This window comes from Haplochromis burtoni, unplaced genomic scaffold, assembly GCF_018398535.1.
Source record: "Haplochromis burtoni strain Fernald_Lab_line unplaced genomic scaffold, NCSU_Asbu1 Contig_131, whole genome shotgun sequence".
In the NCBI taxonomy this organism is placed as follows: Eukaryota; Metazoa; Chordata; class Actinopteri; order Cichliformes; family Cichlidae; genus Haplochromis; species Haplochromis burtoni.
Genome location: NW_024582492.1, coordinates 684888 through 699151, shown reverse-complemented (window position 1 = coordinate 699151; position 14264 = coordinate 684888). Strand labels below are relative to the sequence as shown.

The following is a 14264-nucleotide window of genomic DNA, read 5'->3' as shown; positions in this document are numbered from 1 at the left end:
TACTTTCGGCGAGGAAGAGTTTGGAGGGGGAAAACAGTGGAGTCCAACATAGACACTGTGCTGTCACTGGAAAATACAGCTTTCAGGCATGATACTAAATCTTTTGTACATTAAGGAAAGGGAAAGCACTAAAAACAGAGATGAAAAATATGCATCAGTTATAAAATATAAACTTATGAGCTAGCAATTTCTCTGTCTTAATATGATAATAAATTCTATTTTAAATTTGTACGCCTCTTATTTGCTGCAGAGACGTACAAATTATACTTGCCTAAAATGTCACTTTTGATTGACACCATAATCAAGAATTTAATCATATTAGTCTCTTTATAGTCATTCACCAGCCGTGCTACCAACAATATAGGGCATTATAAAGAAGAAAGTCATTGTAATTGGTCTCATTAAAAATGCCCCAAAGCATCCCTTTATTCTTTATGTTTCAGCAGCACACCGTGCAGGAATACGGTTAGTTTTAACGTCCATAATAAAGCGTAAAATGAGCCTGTAGTTTGCCTTTGGGGGGCAGTGAGGAATAGTAGCTCTGAAACTGTGTGCACAGCTGGTTTCAGGTTTTAAGTGTAAATCGGACCATCTTAATGAGAAACTCACTTACCATTTGATCAGCGTGCAACAGGGAAATCAGGAATCGCTAAATTTATGACAATTATGGGCCTTTGTTAATGGATGTGTAGCAGAGTCAAATTCAGTGTTCAGCGAGGAGAGATGTGGATGGACCTAAGAATCTTTCGTTTCTTTTCTTGGACAGTGTTGATTTTGGCTGGATGCAAGTTTCTGATGTTGGCTAGACACTGGGAGAGCAGACTCAGGGTGCTTCCTTCGCATTCTCACACACATTTAGATGGGAAATGTGCGTTGGCAAAGTGACAGAAGTTACTAACAGAAATCTGATCCACTGTGGAAAAAAAAACAGTCATTCTATAAGAAAAGGTCATCAGCCAGAAGTCTTAACGCAATGGAATATCTAGTAATGATAAAGTTTTATTCTGTATATACCTTATTTGCACATGAACAAAAACTTTTTTCTTTCCCAGGATTATAAACATTGTTCTTTTTTTCTATTGTACATTTTTTGTTTTAACATGACTCACTCTGGAAAATCAAGTGTAACATACTAAACCACAATCAAGGGAGACTGACAGAGAGGCCCACTTAGACCCATCTGAAGCTGAGACTGTCGAAGTACTTGGTGGCCTGCCGTAAAAAACAAAGGCAGAGAAAGACTGACCGACAGGCCCATCAATCATCTGCCAGACTGGCAGGAAGGTAATAGACACGCATACACACAAAAGGTTCCAGAAATAAAAAGGCCAACCCACACGATCCACACCAAGAGCACCAACAGAATCAAAAACACTTCATATCACATCTAGAGTACATTATTCCTGAGGTGACAGCATCTGATTTTAGCACTTAAGAGTAGAATGAAACATCTGGATGGCTGTGGAGGTTATGTTCTTTCTCCATTGTTTTCCATGCATCTCTAAAGGGATTCTGTTGAAGCGTTTCATCAGATCAAATTACTTCTTTGAGCAAAGCGACTGAATCACCATGCCAGCATTTTTAGCTAAATAACTACATTTCATGTATACTTCAGAACATTTATTACTAGAGTTACTACACTACCAACTGTTTTGCAGTTTTGTTAACACTTGCATGGACATTGGTTTACATTCATTAAAGATCATTACATTAAGTAAGTATCAAGTTTCTTCTATTTTATATTCATACAAACGCATGGACACTAACTGCTGTCTGTAATGTAGGGGTAAGACAAGACAAATAACTACAGCAATACTAGCTGCTTTAAGATAATATATTGTAGAGCGATATCTTAAGCTAACTGCTAACACTAATATGCAGCATGCTCACAGTCACCATCATGCCAATGTTGGCAGGTATTGTGTTTACCATGTTCCTTTGTGATTTCCTGTGTTATCACTGTAACATTTCCAAATTACTAATAAAAACAAAGTATAGCCATATACAGTATATAAATGACTGATTAGCCAACACTATATGACCCATTGGTTTATAAGGTCCTGCTACAAATCAGTGACAGAGGGACACATCATGTCCATCAGAAAAAAATAAATAAAAATAGTTTTTTTTAAGCCAAATATTACCATATTTGGACAAGGACGTAAATGGCTAACCATAGGTGCATGCACGGACAGTGCAGAAGTATCATGCATACATGCAATAAATATACAAATACAATAGAGTGAATTTCACTCACTGACTGGAGCACAGACAGCTGCTAGCACAATTAACTGCATTATTTGTCAGGCAGTTGCAATAAAAATGCCTCTATAGGGCCCAACACTGCAAAGATGTTTGATGGTCCCAGGCTGACTCCAGTAAAGATGAGGTGAGGCCTTAGTGGATAGTTTGTCAGTGACAAATTATCACATAAAGCGCCATGCCTCCAAATAACAAACTGAGACAGGGTTTGAAAGGGTTTGCCAAAACAAAAGTCAAAAGGCATTTTAGGGAACAAGCACACCAATGTCCATGTCTACCCATCCAGTGGCTAAAGCCCATTAATGAATGGTGCAAAAGGAAGTGAACTCAGTAAAGACTATGCCCATGATGCTTCAGAGTCCAGTTCAATCTAATCACTGTGGATATTTATTGGTAAAATATTTACGTGAGCTCTTAAAGTCAAAAGACCAACAAAGCCAGAAGGCTTAATCCTCTGAGTGCCATCAGTTTGCGTTCACCTGATAGTTGAAATACCAAACATTGCAACATGGTTTGGAAAACTACTGGCAATTGGATAAAGTACTCATGAATTGTAGTAAATGAGCTAAATTACTGGCATGCTCCTTAAATAATTGTAAACAACATGGTCTGAATCGATCAGAAAGACTGAATAGTGATTTCAAACATGTTTACCTATCTGGTTCTCTTTTGTTCCTCAGCAGAGCCAAATGCTGTCCCCTCAAGAGACGGCAGTATTAGCTGGTCATACCTTAACATATCACGAACTAATGCCGGACACTCAGTATATTATGCTTTCTATCATTACATAGTAAAGCAGGAATACCATGCAGCACACTGAAACAATTTGAAATATATCTTGCCTTTGTAACATTGCATAAATGTTATAGTAATAGGCTTCTCCACAAGAGAATACAAGACCTACTGGATATGGCACTTGATATTCGTAAGGGTTAATAAATGCAGAGCATAAATGCCATTGTTATTTTCACCACATTTTTTTTGGAAGATTATAGTTAAAGATAGAGGAAAACATTGGAAATAAAAAGTTCCTTTGCGAAACTTCCTGACAATGATGGTTTTGGTGGTGGTGGAGCTTTGCCACAAAAGAAGCCAGAAGAGCTAGTATGTCTTGACGGGACTTGCAGAAATGCGTCACACAAAAAACTGACATAAGTCATTGTGATGTAATTGTTTAGCCAACAAAAGGATTCTGAAGAGGGTGAATGTTAGTGGTAATGTGATAGGTGTAGATTAAATTGTGTGGTTTTCAACTTCCCCACAGAATTAAGTAGTTCTCTGGAAACATCCGCCAGTGTTTATGGAGTATACACAAAAAGACGCACTCCTCGGTCTCGCTTCCTAGCGTCCACAATTTCCTACACTGTTGACATTTCGAGTGCCATAAACAAATAATTGTTGATTTGTTTTAATGTTCAAATCTAACATTTGGTGTGAATGCTCAGCATGAAAGCATTTTTCACATTTAACCACAGAGTACACATCCCGAACGATCTCATGTTACTAAACAAGGAACAAAACAAAAAAACAAAAAAACAAAAGTCTCAACCCTGGGATATGACCAACTTCTAAATGAAAGGCGTCACACACGTCCTATTTTATTTAAAATGATGTGATTGGTTCCTGTTAAAGTCATAAATATTAATCATCGACAAAACAAACCGTCAAGTCAGCTTGTTTATGTAAAAATGGCAGTTTTATCTTAAAGATTTAAAACTTGCTTCAAACAATCACATCCAAGTTTGAAGTCTGGCTATTATTTCCTGCCAATAAAGACTGTATAAGTAGGCAAATGAGCTGTATAATTGCAGCAAGAGGTTTTCCACATACTGCATATTCAAAATATTTTCCTCCCAAAATTCATGAAGTGTTTTTCATTCGTTGACATTGATATTTGGCTTTGATAGGAATCCAGTTTGGCCCTGTGAAATTTGTTATTGTTTTTACAGCAGATATATTTGCTTTAAAGCAGTGGTTCGACTGATTAGCGCTTTTTTCCCTTCATAAAGAAATGTACTTTACTGTTCTCTCTTTGGCAATTACAATCACAAAAATTTAATAAAACCATGTACAGTAGTATCAGCACATCACATGGATTATGTAGGTATTTTTAATATATGTAATAAATATGAGAAGAAGGCACACAAAATGAAAAAGGATGAACTTTTTTTGTTGAGAAACTGATATATCAGCCAGAGTGATAGTATGAAGCTCTTGTATAGTAGCTGATATCACAGTATAATAAATATGACAGAGGCAACTTCACCACTACACAGATATAAAGGCTGTTCAGCTCTTCAGCAAGGAGATCAAACCGTGAAGAGAAACAGCAGCTGCACCTTGAATTGCAGTGCCGACAGTAGTCATTTAATTTAAAAAGTGACAGCAGTGAATACAAATATACCCTTTTTCCCTTCATTTTGACCAAATTTTGACATAAATGTTGAATACAAATTTCCTGTAACTCTTTTTTTTTTTAAATTGTGGCTATAATAAAAAAAAAAAGCAGAATGATATCCTGACTCTTCAGTCAAATAATCTTTAAATAATTAAATACTATTATTACCATTTCCCATTCAGCAGCCACAGTCTAAAAAGGGATTTGTATGAGTCACAGAGTCCACATGGCACTAGAGATTTTGTCCACTGAGTAGGTACAGGACACCAGCCAAGCTTGTCCTGACTGGTTTATGCGTGCTATGGCAGCAAAGTTTTTACCGGGGCAATCCAAAACCAAGGCAGAAAATCCATATGATCAGCTACAATGTCAAAATCTGTACACTCAAAAACAAGCACTCTGTGGCAGTAGGAGGTTCCGCTTTTGTGCAAAAACATAACAATGAACATGACTTTCACACTGCAAAAAACAGCATCTACATTAAAGAACAGCATAGTGAAGTGAAGACAATGTCCTCAGAGACACTGTGTAAATGCTCTGGGTAATGTTACCTAAAAATCAGACTGAGACAATATTATTACGAGCAACCCAGATGAGGCAAACGAAGGGCAAGAGCTCGTGATGATGTGATGATTTGGCATCTCTTGCTCTGATCTTGGCCAATTCCTTAACCAAAAAAACAATAAATACCTAATAACTAACCACTGCAAATCGATTCAAAATATACTCTTGCAAAGGGCTGCGCTGTTTCTGGCAGTGGTGAATATAACTGCCCAGCATATTCAATAAACAGCAAGTCCACCCATTGTGATTCAAATCCCTCTGATACTATAAGGCAGTTGAGTCTCTTTGTAAGAAACCAAGTCAGACAAAAACTCGCCAATCAAAACGAATCTTTGGATTCCTCTAATCTCAGCTGGCGGGCACCACTTAAGGATGACGGACAGATAGGTTGAGGTCTTTCCTAGCTTTCATATCATTATATTCTGATATGCATTTCTTTCGTCACTTGTGCCCTGGTGAAATCCTTAAGAGAAACCGCTGATAATACAAAAGAAACTGGCAGAACCCGGGGCTCACGTTTTTTTTGTCTGTTTAAAGCGCTTTTCATCGGGCGCTCATCATTTTGGTGGCAGCGCTGCATGCTGGTTGCCATGTTGGAGATACGAAAGGTTGGAGATACAGGGTTGGATTATGTTATTCGGAGGTCATGATGGGATGGCATGGTGTCTGGTGTCAGTCACAACCCAGACCAGTAGCAGTTGAAGGGACAGCACTAGCCACAGTGACGGAGTCAGGCCGGACACTCCGCCACAGTCAGCGTTATCTTCCTAGTGGCAAGCAGGGAAAAAAGAAACTAAAGTTAGTATTTGTTACAGAGAATACATTTATCTCTATACGTACGTACGTATGTATATATATATATCAGCAGTCCACCAACAACTTTTCCATTGCTTTTGCTCTTTTTGTAACAGAAAAAAAGTCACTAAAACATTTACATATATTACAAGTACATACTCTTATAATACTTGATTTTTCTGAATGCACTGAATCTGATATATATACACCAATAGGAATTCTGTAACTTAAGCTTAAAAGGAGAAATGATGTTTATAGACAGTTATATGCTGAGTCAACCAGATGAAGAAAAATAAACACTGTATTTCTCTTAAAAAATATTATTTCACTACCCTGCTGCTTGTGCCTTTAGTTATATAAAACTCTAAGATAGGTTTATCAGAATGTCTTTTTACATATTTATGGCTTCCCTTTAAAAGGACCTAAAGACTGCCTTGAGTGCAGTTGCTTTGAAAAATCACTGCTGTGTGACCAGTACAGTAGTAGTAACTGAGCTTTACTTCCTAATGTTGTGTTTGGGAATAAAGAAAAGAAATACATAAGCTAAACAAACAGCTGAGCATATCTACATCTGTTTTTCTATTTTTCTTAGCATTTTTTTTGCAACACTGGCGTGTTCATTTTAAAAACGAATGTGAGCTTCATTATCTAACAGGTTAAATCTGATGATGTCACTTCTTTTTTCAGTACTATGAAAAGGTTTTGAGCCAGCCCTATTTTAATTTATCTTTTGCTGAGAGCAGCTAGGCTTTCCTGTAATTTTTGTAAGTGGTCTCAAGCAATAGTTAATGAGCTTTTCTGAAGGTCTTTCAAAATCTTTCTTTGGACAAAGAGCTACTAACTAAAAAAATATCTTAAAGTTATCTTCTTAAGAAATAGAAAAAATGTGAACATTCAATTGATCCAGGTAAGGTATGGTAAAGTACACAAGAACTGGACTGAAAAAGGTCTTAAGGAGTGCCGAATCCATTTGTTGCTCAAAGTGTCGTCAATACATTCAGAGGTCGGGAGAGGGTATAACAGTGAGTGTTGACAGACATGCGTAAAACACGGTGGAGTTGGTCTGTCATGGTTTAGAGTTGCACTTTAGCCAGTAGTCTTAGGAATCGTATCAAAACTGATGGAATCATAAATGCTTACATACAACGTCATATATAAAGTGCCTCATTGGGAACAGCTTCATTTGTCTGCGGGACAATGATCCTGAACTCATCGGCAGTACAGTAAAAGCATACCTGACTAGAAAAACCCGCAATGGAACACTATCAGTCAGAAACTGACCTCCCCAGAGTCCGGAGCTCTGCAGGGTAGGAGCATCTTGACTTCTTGAACAAAAGGCAGGCACGATCCAAAGAAGATATTTGAATGTTCCTCAAGAAGTCTGGAGAAGTGTTTCTGAAGACTACTTCAAGAAATTCCAAGAAGCTGCCTCAGAGGGTTCAGGCTAAGAATAACGGCGGCAATAACGACTTTCAAGAATTGCCATACTCTATTTCCATTTATGTTTGCACCTGTTTCAATAAATCACTGTACCCATTTCCCTTGTCCTTGCAAAATATAAATGAGGGGTGGCTCATGACTTTTGCACAGCACTGTGGCTGGTCACATTTCCTTTTGCAGACTAAATCCTGTATTTTTCTACCTCTGGCTTCACTTAAATGTATGTGCAATGTGACAGTTGGAAGCTTGACAGTTGCAGGTTTCTTACAACTGTACAACAGAATTAACAAAGGACAATGAAGCGTAGAAAACGCCCTAAATGAGCTATGCAGGTATCAAACATGTGGTCACAAAATATGAAACGGTATCAGGATGTTTTTTTTCATACTTGACTGGAAAACTTTGGATAAATGAATTCCCCTGATATTTTTTGGCAAAAGAAAATAAAATCTAGATGTAGATGATAGGTAAGCGGTCTGTTTTTGCTAGCATCCGGATACATCAGTAACCAGTAGACATTTGAAGACAGATAATGATTGATGGGGAATAATACAAAGAGAATGGCTTGAAGTTCAAAGTCAGTTAAGGACAGGCATGTAAGTTGGGAAGGTGAAGTCAGATGGTGATATAAAATAAGAAGGAGAAGCAGGTGAGAAAATGTGTGGAAAAGCAATGGAAAAAGATAAAATAGTGGAACAAAGCAGGGACATGAAAATGGGGGAGGAGACAAGACTTGAAACACCAAGGGAAAAAGAAGCAAGAGTTACGAACAAGATCGAGCATTCGAAAATAATGACAAAGTGTTAACGAGTGAGCGTTATGGGACTGACCCGAGACAGCACATGAACAGTGGCAGCAGTAACATGAGCAGAGAAGAAGCCAATGGGGAGCCTGCGCTCCTTCGGCACATGACCTCATCCTAACCATCAACAGCCAATCATAAGGCGGGAAACAGAGAAAACAGAGAAAGAGAATCATGCAGCAAAGGGTCCATATAGTTAGCAGGTTAGAAAGGAAATATGAGCAGAAAAGGAAGAAATAATTAGGTTATATACACAAACAGTAGTACAAGGCAGATGCATTCCCTTCAGAGACAAGTGTGAGAGAAAGTTAGTGTGTGGGTGGATGGGTGGGTGTTTGCATATGCGTGTGTAAGTGAGCAACAGTGCAGGCAGAAGAGTTCATTTTTAAAACTTTGACGCTGGAAAAAGACTATAGAGTGAAAACAAACAAAGCACTCAAGCACAGGGGTTTCACACGCAAAGATGCTGTGCTGCTCATAAAAATGTTTGTTTAGCTTAGTTATTCATAAATCAAGAAACAACCGACTGTTTATCTTTGCATGGGAAACCTACGCACATACAGCTTTTGAGGGATTTCGCAAAAGACAAAAGAATCCAAAAGAGAAGTGGCATGCACGATGTAAAGATATTAGTTATGGAAAGGTGCCATGGGTTCAGCACTGATACATTGTTCCCATACTGGGAGAGAGTCTTAAGGACTTTGAGGAAGTGACTTGTGCTTTGACCAAAATGACTCTGGTCTCTCCTTAATTGGCCTCTATTATGTTGGTGTTGGTACTTCTTACTCTAATAATAAAAAATGCTAAAATGTTTTTCGCACAATAAAAAAGGCATTTTGAAAACAGGCTTGAATCGTGAAAACGTAAAATTACACTCCCTGTACACTTTATTAGGTACACCTTACTAATGCAGTACCGGCTTGGAACCTTTTTTGCCTTCATGGCTATTTCTTATTTCTTCATGCCAAAGATTCAATAGAGTGCTGGAGAAATTTCTCACAGATTTTGGAGGATATGGACATGATAGTATCGCACATTTCCTGCATATCCACAATGCTAATGTCCTGTTCCACCTCATTCCAAAGGAGTTCATTGAATTGAGATCTGGTGACTGTAGAGGCCATTTGAGTACAATGAACTCATTGTCATGTTCACGAAACCAGTCTGAGGTGATTTGAACCTTGTATCATGGTGCGTTATCAATAATCAGAGGATGGGTACACTGTAGTCATAAAGTGAATAAACAACGCAACATTTTCTTAAAGATTGAACAAGGCAGGCTCAGTGCCTCAGTGTTGTTTATACCGAATTCTGAGCCAGCCATCTGAATGTCACAGGAGGAATCGCGACACATCAGACCATGCAACATTTTTCTTATCTGTTATTGTCCAATTTTGGTGAGGCAATGTAAATTGCAGCCTCAGTTTCCTGTTATTAGCTGACATGATTGCAGTCTTCTGCAGCTGTAGCCCAAGTGCTTCAAGGTTCAATGTGTTAGGATGCTCTTCTGCATACCATGGTTGTAACGAGTTACCGTTGTCTTAAAATCAGCTCAAAGCAGTCTGGTCAATCTCTTCTCACCTCATGCATCAACAAGCATCTTGATCTAAACAACTGTTAATCACTGGGTATTTTAGACTGTTTTTGGACCATTTTCTGCAAACCTAGTTTGTGGAGTTCCGAAATACTCTGAAAATACTAGAATGAACAACTGTCACGTTCAAAGACACATTCAAAGACAAACTCAAGTTTCTTGTCCTTTCTGATGCTCAGTTTGAACTTCGGCAGGTCATCTTTATCATGTCTATGTGACTCAATGCATTGAGTTGCTGCTTCGCTTTTGCATTATTGAGCAGAGGAACAGGTGTACCTATTAAAGTGCCTGGAGAGTGCATGGTACAAAAAGCTTTGCAATGATCTTTCTTTCCAATATAACTACACTCAGTAAAGGCTTGTTGGTTGTATATCTAGTTAAATGTCATTGAGTGTTGCAGATCTTCTCTGAAAAAGTCTGCTGTTATCAGTCCATCCATTTATCTATTCTCTTCTGCTCATCTTTATCAGGGTCACGGGGATCTGGAGCCTATCCCAGTTATGATAGGGCGAGAACCGGATTACACCCTGGACAGGTTGCCAGTCTGTCGTAGGGCTAACATAGAGAGGCAGACAATCATTCAAAGCCAGTCATACCTATGGGCAATTTTAATCACCAATTAATCTAACCCCACTAAGTGCATGTCTGAGGCTAAGGAAGAAAGCCAGAGTACCCCAGAGAGAACCCAACAAAGAATCCAAATATCTTCCTTAGAAGATAAACAGAGAGAAAATATTTGTCTCCCATTCACCGGAAAGCCAGACAAAAGGTCTTTGCAGACTGGAGATGATAAACTAGCACAGAACAACCAATTTTTTAAAAAAAGGGGAAAACATCATCCAAGTCTGATTAAAGGCACTTACATGACTATTGTTATCAAAACAAGCTGCAGGTCCCTTCCTGTACCGCGGCTCGGAAGCCAATTGACAAGGATCAGGCCCTTGTGCTGGATTACTGAAGTCAGGAACATGACAACTTCTGATTGATTCTCCATTAGTAATAGCAGCAACAAATAGTGCTTTGTTCAGAAGACACAGTTTTTACGTACAGCTGGAATAGTGTTAAATCATACATCTTGATTACTAAACAAAGACACTAGTTGGAATACGTTGCTTAATACTGCAATGACGCAGCCATCATGTTCTACAATGGTGTTTTCCAAGAGGCTTTACCTCTAATTGATCACAGCTCTGTGTATTTGCGAGAACATCATTGATTTGTTTGTAAGCTATTCAGACTTATCCCACAAAACCATCTGCCATACAGACTTAGAAACCCAAGCATTACAAGTCTCTCATTCTGGGCCAATTTGTAAATGTCAATTATGGCGGAGATGATCATTTTTGTGGGTGTGGGATTCTAAAGGACACAAATGAGGGAAATACTCCACGGTAACCGCTGTCGATAATGGAAAACAACCCTTTTACAGAAGCTTGGAGAATGAACATTCAGTTGTTTACCACAAGTCCTCTTTAAATGACGAGTGGTGAAAAATATCAGTCATAATCAGCGCCTATGTTCTCCAAAGCACAAACTTTATGAACATCTGTTCCCTGAGTCAAGTGTACACACTGTCTACCAGATTATAGCTGGTGTTTAGTAAAAGGATACACTCCTGTTCTTCCTGCTTTAATATCTTTTCCTGACATTCACAGCCATGTTCTGTTTCTGCAACGATGAAGACGAGGTTCGTCTTGGGCAGCCTTTCGGCGTGATAGAGCCTGGAGAAGGGAAGACACACAAGAGACACAAAAGCAGTTGTTGACACGTGGGCTTGAGTCCAGGAAAGATATGATTTCATTCAAACATGCTCACAAGAGATACAAGGAAGTTGAATGTTTAACCAGAAAGCAGTGAAGTGAAGATGCAGTAATTGTCATCTCTTTTCCACAAAAGTAGTCAGCTATTGGTCTGCACACACAGTGGATCACTCAGTCAAGTTTGTCAACTATGCTCATAAGGACACACAAACCTGCCTTACCATGCCGCTGTCCTCCGAGAACTTTACTGAGACCCACATGTTGCTGGTGCTCAAATGATTTGCTCCGCTTTTTTATTTTATTTTATTTTTATAGTGGTCGTTAAAAAGAAACGTGTGTGCAGCTAAAGTGCAGGAATTCCACGCGGCACGCAGGCAGGCACTCCATTAGCCGGCAAGAGGGACCTTAAAACACCACACATCCCCATGCACATGCACAAATCACACATGAAAATGCCAAGTGACTTGACTTCACTTTTATGGCATGCAAATGTTTTGAAAGGTTTTAGGCCCACATCAGGTATGTTAAAGATATTATTCTCTGTCAGTGTCTACACAGCAAGTGCCTATTGTGTAGCTGGGACGGGTTTTTACGGTTTACCTTGAGCACTTCTCTGTGTCGATTACGCCTCTAAAAGACAGGCTGTCATTCTCAAAGTAGTATTGATATTCCTCCTTGATGCAGACCTCCTTCTCCACATCCGGTGCATCATCAGTAGCTGTAGAAGCACATTCAGGTATATTTTTGGTTAACACACAATTAAAACAACAGCTCTGATATATTTTCACCTATTATACCTATGCCAAACATTAGCATTCATTTAGTTGTGTTTTGAATTATTTTTATTTAGAGAGCACTTGTGTGAACCCAAAGCGCTTCACACAACGAAACAACGTCATAACGAGTAGATTGTAAATTTTAAGTAGTGTAACATTCATAGTTTGCCTGTGAGCTTTTGAAAGTTTCCAAGGATATCTGCTTATGAGCACAAGTTCTGGCACATTCCTCAATTGACACTTCTGTCAATCTGTTGATATTTTCGTGAACAGTGGGCATTTGTGTCGTTTTGAATCGACAGCATCATCTCCTTTCCCTTCATAAGGATTTTTCCAGCGTTTCATATGCTACAGGAAAAGATAGAGGAATCATTGGAGTGCTTTTTCCTGAGTATTTAAAGGGAATTTTGCTATCCTCTGTAAAGCTGATTAAGCTACAGTCTCTTTTACCATTCCATTTGATTTTGTTTGTGTCTACATTTTGCTATGACACTGAGCTTTAAAGAAAACCTAACACAGACAATCATTCTCTGTAGGTTCAACCTGAAGGGAGTGCTGTACAAATAGTACATTTATCCTTTGTTCATATGTGACAATTAAAGCAGCTTAAGAGATAAAGTTTATTGCCCTCCTCCCAGGAGAAACCAGCCATGTAAATAGTAATATTTAAATTTAGAGGGAAAAAAAAAGGAACATTTCTGGGCATTAACACCAGTTCTCACATTTTCATGGGGATGATAGCATAAAACTAATTCCAAAGCTTTAATAAACTAAAACTTCTATTTTGCCAAAGTCATATGAAAAGAAGTGTCTTTAACAAAGAGAGAGGGAGGCCTGGTATTCTGTTTTTCCTAATACATACAAACCTAAGCCTGCTAAGTTCCTCTAAGGATGAGGTTGTAACTATTTGTAAAAATGACACTGACTTCAAAATAAAAAGAACATCCATCATAATTAATTCTCCACAAGGAGGCAATCCAGGCTGTACAGATCTGCAGACATTTCTTAGAAACAATTCAACCCCCTTGTTCTCATGTGAAATTAATAGGAACCAACCTGCTTCCCCGAAGTTAGGTAATGTGATGCTGACCACTAGCTGTTGCATTACTGACCTAAGAGCAAAAAAGCAATCCCAGACACAAACAAATAGTTAAATTCATTTGATTTTATATACATTAAAACAAAAATCTATTTAAGCACTCATGCAAGCTAAAACCAAACTGCTAAACTAACTAAATTATATCCAATTTTCATATTTTCATTACTGTGCAAACGTCTTGAGCCGTCACTCTTTTTTTATATTTTGCTAGGAAAATGGGAAATAGGAACACTGACTTCTTGAAATGTGAAAACGTAGGCAGAAATACAACATGTAAGTCAAAAATAGTGTTCGTATCATTCAAACCAGCTTGAAAGTTATTACTTGGTATGATCACCTTTAGGCAAGCTCTGATGATAAAAATCACTCAGAAACACGTGGACCGAAGCAGGCTTGTGGAAAGCAGACATAGTCGAGGCTCTAGGACAACTGTCTTGTAATTTCTTTAAATAGTCTTAAAGATTAGTTCTTTAAGCTTCTTGATAGACATGCAAATCTCTTCTTTGAATGCCTTTTGTTTCATTCTCTGTTAAGATGATCCCAAACTACCTCAATAATACTAAGGTTCAGGCTGTGGGGAGGCCAATCTATAACTAATAGCGTTCCATTGTGTGCTTTTCTATACATTATGCTTTTATTGCACTGGCAGTGTGTTTGGGATCATTGTGTCATTGTGTCTGCCCAGACCTCTACATCGGAGAGACCAAACAGCCACTTCACAAGCGCATGGCACAACATAGAAGAGCCACCTCCACAGGACAAGACTCAGCAGTC

At 38.5% G+C, this 14264-nt stretch overlaps 1 protein-coding gene across 5 annotated transcripts in view; it reads right to left on the bottom strand.

The window, feature by feature from the left end:
* Positions 1 to 979: 979 nt before the first annotated feature.
* Positions 980 to 14264, bottom strand: part of cacna2d1a (calcium channel, voltage-dependent, alpha 2/delta subunit 1a) — a 100095-nt gene continuing 86810 nt past the window's right edge. For 3 of the 5 annotated variants that reach the window (XM_005930258.2, XM_005930260.2, XM_005930261.2), the window contains 6 exons: positions 13448 to 13503; positions 12216 to 12333; positions 11467 to 11576; positions 10719 to 10801; positions 8290 to 8378; positions 980 to 5991 (listed from right to left, as the gene is read on the bottom strand). In XM_005930258.2, the coding sequence (XP_005930320.1) occupies positions 5955 to 5991; positions 8290 to 8378; positions 10719 to 10801; positions 11467 to 11576; positions 12216 to 12333; positions 13448 to 13503 (493 nt within the window). In that variant the 3' untranslated portion in view covers positions 980 to 5954. The remainder of the gene's footprint in view (positions 5992 to 8289; positions 8379 to 10718; positions 10802 to 11466; positions 11577 to 12215; positions 12334 to 13447; positions 13504 to 14264) is intronic. The other 2 variants (XM_005930259.2, XM_014336133.2) reach the window with 1 other exon arrangement.